Raw genomic sequence first — 7,074 nt, forward strand, 5'->3', positions numbered from 1 at the left:
GTCCTGGAACTCACTTTGTAGACCAGGCTGGCCTTGAACTCAGAAATCTGCCTGCCTCTGCCTCCCGAGTGCTGGGATTAAAGGCATACGCCACCACGCCCAGCTTGAAGTCAGTTTTTTTTTTCCTCTCTGTGAGCTCCAGGGACCTAACCCAAGCCATCAGGCTTGGCAAGGGTCTTTACCCACTGATCCGTCCCAGCCGCTGTGGTTTGTGTTTTGTTTTGTTTTATTTTGTTTTAAGATTTATCTGTTTTATGTATATGAGTGCACTGATGCTGTCTTCAGACACACCAGAAGAGAGCATCGGATCCCATTACAGATGGTTGTGAGTCACCATGTGGTTGCTGGGAATTGAACTCAAGACCTTCAGAAGAGCAGTCGGTGCTCTTAACCACTGAGCCATCTCTCCAGGCGGAGCTGCTTTGTATTTTTAAATGACTTTAAAGAAAGAAAACAACAAATAAAGAAGCTTTCGTTTGCTTGTTTGCGTGGTACATGAGGACTCTGTGACGTATGCACTCCATGCCAATTCCCCTCTTTAATGTCACCACAGACTTGGGACCAGGGAGCACTGCTGAGAAATGTCAATAGAGTCACCTTGGCCTCTGGACATATCTGCTGCCTGGCCTTTCACCCTAAGATCCCAGAAGGCTGGAGATTCCCACTGTCAGCCCTGCCTCAGGGGGACTGTCCTGGATGGACTAAGCATGGCCCCCCGGGGTTAGCCAGGAGCATGCCCTCGTGGTCAACTCAGGCTGCAGACTCTGGCCACCCTGCACTCAACGCTCTTGCTTCCTCCTGCCCCCCACCTCACCGTGACTGATGGTTGCTTCTCCATGGTTGCCTGCCTCCTTCCCAGGCCTCCTCTGGCCCTACTGTTCTACAAAGCCTTGAACAAAGAATGGAGTTAGCAGCCACAGACCAGCCTGTATATGGCCCCATGGTTTGCCCCAGCTCCCACTTTGCTCGTGTGTGTGTGTGTGTGTGTGTGTGTGTGTGTGTGTGTGTAAACCCATGGTCTGTACCAGTCTAGTCATGTCCCTTTCAGGATGCCTCCTCTTTGGAGGCCTGACACAGGTATCTACCCTGGGTCCAGTCAGCACAGCTGGTAGGCCCAGCAGTAGCTAGGGACTTGAACAAATGATAGTCGGGTTACAGATGCGACCTCTTGGTCAGTCACTAGGAAGCATGCATGCAGCAGACAGCAGGTACCTGAGTAGAAGGCTGCACTGAAGGCATAGATGCACATGCCCCAGCAGCCCATGGTGACACCACTGTTGTACTTCTGATACGCTTCCGACGTGTGCGGTGCCTTCGGGTCTCCCTGGAACACCACCTCGCCCATGAAGTCCGTGTAAAAGAGCAGCATGCCCTCAAATGAGAGCCACCCTGGAGGAAGACAGAGGCTGTGACCTGTGGCCACCAAGGCTGTGGTCCCGCCCACCCTTCTGCTACTCTCAGTAGCCAGAAAGTAATATGAGAAGTTTAGGCTTGGTGGCTCACACCTGTGGTTTCAGCACTTAGAAAGTGAGAGTATGGAGGTCAGGAGTTCGAGGCCAGCCTGGGCCACGTTAGCCAGGGCCACAGACCTTTGTCTAGTGCCTCCGTTTTGGCTGACCTGTGACAGTTTCCATAATGAGAGAAATTTGGTTTCCAGAACTATAGGAATTTGTTATTTTTTTCTTTTTTTCTTTTCTTCTTTTTTTTTTTTTAATAAAAAATTTATTTATGTTTGTGAGTACCCAGTCGCTCACTTCAGACACACCAGATGAGGGCACTGGATCCCATTACAGATATGGTTGTGAGCCACCATCTTACCAGTGCTGACATTACAGATGTGTGCTGCCCTGTCCAGCTGCTTTTGATGATCATGGTGGTGGTGGTGGTGAGCCAGACTCGGGTCCCCATGTTGTGTGGCAAGCACTGTACCCACCTCCCACCTTCTATTATTATCATTTAATTTTGAGGCAGGGTCTTAAGTTACATGAGGGCCTGGAACTTGCTATATAACCAAAAATGACCTTAAACTTGTGCTCCCCCTGCCTGCCTCCACGCCTGAGCACTGGGACTCTGGGCATACCTGATTTAGGCAGTGCTGGCAATAGAATCCATGTAAGCACTCTACCAACTGAGCTATGTCCCTAGCCCATCGAGTAGTATAAACTCATTTCCATGGCAGCAAAATGCATCCAAATACAGATACATCCCAACGCGCTTTACCCTTCCCCTGAACCGGACACCTGTGTCCCTATCTTAGCTTTTGTTGGCATAAGCTGTGCTCAGCTAAACACCTGTCACCTAGGTTTTGGGCGCCATCCATGATTTTGGCTTATCTGAGACACCCTGCAAGATCACCGTGGGAAAGGTTTAGACTGTTTTTAAGTCTTGCCTGTGCTGGCCCAACACCAACTCCTATTGTCCCCAGACCTTCAACAACTCAACGGCAAGTGAATAAAAGCCAAGTTGAGGCGTTTCAGCGGTCACTAGAGCACCAAGCCCTGGTGCTCTAAGAGCGCCATCAGGTCTGCGGGTCAACGGGAGGTCTGCATGCATCCACAAGCAGTGATGCAGCGACGATATTCCAGGAAGAGGGAGGGATTCGTTGCTTAACCTGGAGCAGAGCCCCCAGGGCAGCAGCCAGGCCCACACTCCACCCTTGCTCTTGCCTGGGAGACTAAGGAAGAGCCCCGAGACACGCACGGGGCTCTGTGTCCACACTCAGCACACACAGCACCCTGGCTGCACCCCCATCGCAGACCAGGGCACCATGGCTCACCCAGAAAGTGATTGACACAGAGATTGCGCAGCGCCTTGGGCATATTGTAGATGGTGGAACAGAGATGCCGCAGAGACAGCGGCTGCTCCGACTGCTCGCTGGAGCCTGTCAGCTCGCTCTCATATTTCACACCATTCAGGAGAATGTTCGCGACCTGTAACAGAGCCACAGACACCAAGTCAGAGCCGTTAGGCCCACATCCCACGGAGGTGTGTGACAGGGTATGTATGTATTGTATGTATGTGTTATATGTGCATGGTATGTGTGTATGAGAGAAAGTAGGTGAGAGAGAGAGAGAGAGAAAGACTGGACATGCACACAGAGGAAGGAAGCTACAACACATAAAGTAGATAAAATAAATACAGGTCATTGGAGAGGGACAGCTGGTAAATGCTTGCCGTGAAGATATGAGACATGAGTCGCAGCCTCAGAACCTAGGTTGAAAAGGAACCAAACCCATATTTGCAACCCCGCACTGAGGAGGCAGAGACAGACCCCCGGTCTTGCTGGTCAGCTAGCCTAGCCTACTCAGCAAGTCACAGGCCACCGAGAGACCCTGCCTCAAGAAAGCAAGGAGGATGGTATCTGAAGCAGGCCAAAGTTGACCTCTGACCTCCACATATATGTGCACACGGGTGTACATGCACACACATGTGACATGCAGACCAGCTTTAGCTCAGCCAGCCCTCACCGTTTTTCCCATGAGGGAAGGCTGTGATGACTTACTTCAGCCAGCACAAAGTCTCTCTGCACGGGTGGCTCTCCTGCCACATGGAGGCCAGCCAGCCACGTCAGAGGACACCTCATCCCTCAAAGGGGTTCCTCCTGAGCGCAGGCACCCCACTATCAGCAGAATGAAAGGAGAGGCCCAGCATTTGATGGGCACCACAGGCCACTGGCATAGCTGCCAGCCTTTCGGAAATGAGGTTCTGCTCCCCAGTGCCTTGCCTGGACTGGAGGCACAGACTCCAGTGGGAATTAATGCCAGCACTGAGCTGTTTGGAGGAGGAGGAGGAGGAGGGGGAGGGGAAGGAAGGGGTGCTCTGACCAGGGGAGGGAGGCACAGTGAAAAAGGAAATAGGAAGTCTGTAGTCCTGGATCCCAGAGCAGCCATACCAACGAGGTTGTTATCACAGCCGTGGCAGAAGGACAGCTAAAACCCCAGGTAACCTTAACGTGAACATGCTCATATTTAACTTAACTTAAAACACAACAAAAAGAAAAAGAAAAAAAACAAAACAAAACCCACGGTCTTGTAAAGCTCCCATGTGCTGGGGTTACACACATGCACCACCCACCCTGTGATTGGGGAGCCAAAAACTGAAAAATGAATTGGAACTGTCTACCAACCGAGGTACAGCCCGCCTTTTGCCCACAATATTAACTATTTTCCTTCATCTGTCTATCTATCTATCTATCTATCTATCATCTATCTATCTATCTATCTATCTATCTATCTATCTATCTATCTATCTATGCATTGGTGTTCTGCCTGCCCATATGTCTGTGTTAGAGCATTATATTCCCTGGAATTGGAATTACAGACAATTGTGAGCCACCATGTCGCTGCTGGGAACCGAACCCCGGTCCTCAGAAAGAGCAGCCAATGCTCTCAATCTCAACTGCTAAGCTGTCTCTCCAGCCCAGTTTTTACTATTTTCAAGGAACTTATCCCCAAACCACACTGTTGACAGAATGGAAGCTGGGAAGGAATAAGAAAAGGGGGATGATGGGAGCGCCCTGAGTTTTGTGAAATAGTCCACTCCAGTTGACAAAGGGGGATTGATGGGAGCGCCCTGAGTTTTGTGAAATAGTCCACTCCAGCTGACAAAGGGCCAGAGAAGCTACTTGAATGTCATGAAAATGAAGACGACAAGCCCTTGATTTGTGCGGTTAGGAAATGCTGCTCCTAGAAACAACAGGCTGAACACCCTGGCGACTTGGACACTCCTCCCCAGGAGGAGCAGTGCTCACTGCAAACCCTCCCTCCAGGAGAGGCAGGAGACCTGGCTCAGCCAGGCAGGTGCATCTTTGGCCTGAGCAGAGTGTCTCACTGGGTTATGCTCCATTCTTCCTGGCTCCAGAACAACCTCCCTGTGCAGGTTAGATGCTTCATGGGTCTGTGGCCTAGAAACCCTGCGTTCCCAATCTCTGTCTTCCTGTGAGGGCCCTGAGACCAAAAGCACATAGACAATAAGAGCCTCCTCCTCCGGGTGATGGGTGCTGTTCTCTCTCTTATCCATCTGTCTGTCTGTCTGTCTCTGTGTGAGCATGCGCACACATGGATACTGGTGCACGTATGTATGTGTAGAGGCCAGAGGATACCCTCGGGTGTGGCTCCTCATGTACTCTCTCACCCATCTTTTACTTTCAAGGCAAGCTCTGGACCAGCTGAGGCTCTGAAAGTCACCTCCAGTAGCAGCCATAGCCTCATGGCCAGTCTGACACATACTAAAGGCATTTCATGCAGCCTTCTGGAAGGTCCTGTCCCTCTGCAGAGTGTGCAGCCCTTCAGGGTCAGCTAGTGTCAGACATGAGTAGGAGCGACTGCTCACACTGGCGAGGTCCCAGAGACAATGCAGCCTGCCATGCTGTTACACCTTCCTTCAAGGCTCAGATATGTTGGCACCATATTCACAGGGCCCAAGTAGGCAGCTGTGGGGCTGGAGAGCTTTGGAGTGGGGGGGAGCAGGCCTGGAGCAAGAGAGGGGTCGAGGTGTGTCCAAACCCTAAAATCTCATCTGCCTGAGATCGGCAGGAGTAGGACTGCTCCCCAGGCTTATGTGTCTAACACATGGAGCCCTGGGCCCTAACCTTTGTCCCCACTGGAAGAGGTCACATAGCCGGGTAGCCAGGATAAATTTCCTTTCCCCTTTTAAGGCCCTGTCCAGCAGCACCTGGACTTCCTCCTTATGCAAATGAGGCATCACCAGCACCCTAGCCCTGGTCAATGGTGTATATTCACCCTGAAAGTCCCTACTCACCCCTCCCCCAAGGTTTAAAATAGCCTTTGTTTCCCCCATTAAAATGAGCTGTCTAGTTGACTCTCTCTAGGACTAGAGTCTGTTCTCTAGTCCTGCCAGGGACCACCGGATCCTTGTTCCCCCACCCCCACCCCCTGGACATTTATTTGCTTTTACCTGTTGGCTGAAGGTCACGTTCCTTCTTCTGCTGGTTTCAGGGCCATTTCCTCCAGCCACATCTGGGAGAGCCAAGGTCTGGGGCCTCTTCAGGATCCCCGAGGCGCGTGGCTTAGAGGTGTCCAGAGAACCTACTCTTAGCACATCTCCATCCGAGCCCAAGGTGAGGGGTCCCTCTCTCCTCTCCAGCCCCCTCTCCTGGCAGTAGAAGCCATCGGGGGCCCGGGGAAAGCTGACACTGATGGCCTGCCTTGGGACACTGCTGGGGAGAGCCAAGTAATTGTCATGGCCCGCTGTGAAACAGTCAATGAGCACGCTGTCTATGTTGGAGGTGCCAAAGGATGATGCGAACTCATTGATGCCTGTGAGGGAGCTGTCCCTGCTGATGAAGCTGCCATACTTGGGGGTGAGCGGGCTGGGTGGCGAGATGGGGCTGGAGAAGCTGGCGTACAGGCTGGTGGCTGTAGTCGAGGGCAGGGCGTCACCAGCCCCCTCCTCCAACAGGACAGGTGGGGAGGGGGGCAATGGGAGGCTTGGGCTCTTCATAGCTGTCCTCTTCTCTCCCAGGGGCCGAAGGGGCCTCTCGGGGATGCTAATCAGGGTGAGCACGGTGGTGACACTCAGGGTTATGGCGGTGAAGACATAGATGACACGGAGCTGGCCCCCCAGGGCCCTCCCGAAGCTGGTCTTGTCCCAATGGATGCCTCCGACCACATAGCCAAACCCGCCTCCAAGACCTGTGGAGAGAAAAGGGATGTAGTTCTCTCCTACCCAGACAGGCAAGGAGCGCCGCCCCCCCCCCCCCCCCCCCCCCCCCCGCCGCACAAAGGTGGAGCCGCCATTCCTTAGAAGGTCATAAGTAGCAAAGTCCACTCCAAGGACTCATGAAGCATATGTCCCACCTACACCCCAGAAAATGTAAGGGCAGCTGCTCCCCCAGTCTCCCACGTTATTCCTAACATGCTTCCCAGGACCAACTGACTTCTCTCTTCTCCACGTTAACCTTGGCGCTTGGCTCCAGGGCAGGGAGCGCCCTCTTGTCCTTTGGCTAGAAAGGAACTGTCAGAATTATGGAAGGTGCTGTTTGGACCCAACTACTCCATCGATTTAGCATAAACACACCAAGACCTCCTCCTCCTCCTCCTCCTCCTCCTCCTC

General features: G+C 52.5%; 1 protein-coding gene across 2 annotated transcripts in view; it reads right to left on the reverse strand.

Moving 5' to 3' along the window:
* Positions 1–7,074, reverse strand: part of Slc45a1 (solute carrier family 45 member 1) — a 23,624-nt gene that overhangs the window by 2,729 nt on the left and 13,821 nt on the right. For both annotated transcript variants that reach the window (XM_029475797.1, XM_021160669.1), the window contains exons 5-7: positions 5,917–6,653; positions 2,777–2,930; positions 1,213–1,389 (exon numbers count right to left, since the gene is read on the reverse strand). In XM_029475797.1, the coding sequence (XP_029331657.1) occupies positions 1,213–1,389; positions 2,777–2,930; positions 5,917–6,653 (1,068 nt within the window). The remainder of the gene's footprint in view (positions 1–1,212; positions 1,390–2,776; positions 2,931–5,916; positions 6,654–7,074) is intronic.

Source organism: Mus caroli, chromosome 4 (genome assembly GCF_900094665.2).
Source record: "Mus caroli chromosome 4, CAROLI_EIJ_v1.1, whole genome shotgun sequence".
In the NCBI taxonomy this organism is placed as follows: Eukaryota; Metazoa; Chordata; class Mammalia; order Rodentia; family Muridae; genus Mus; species Mus caroli.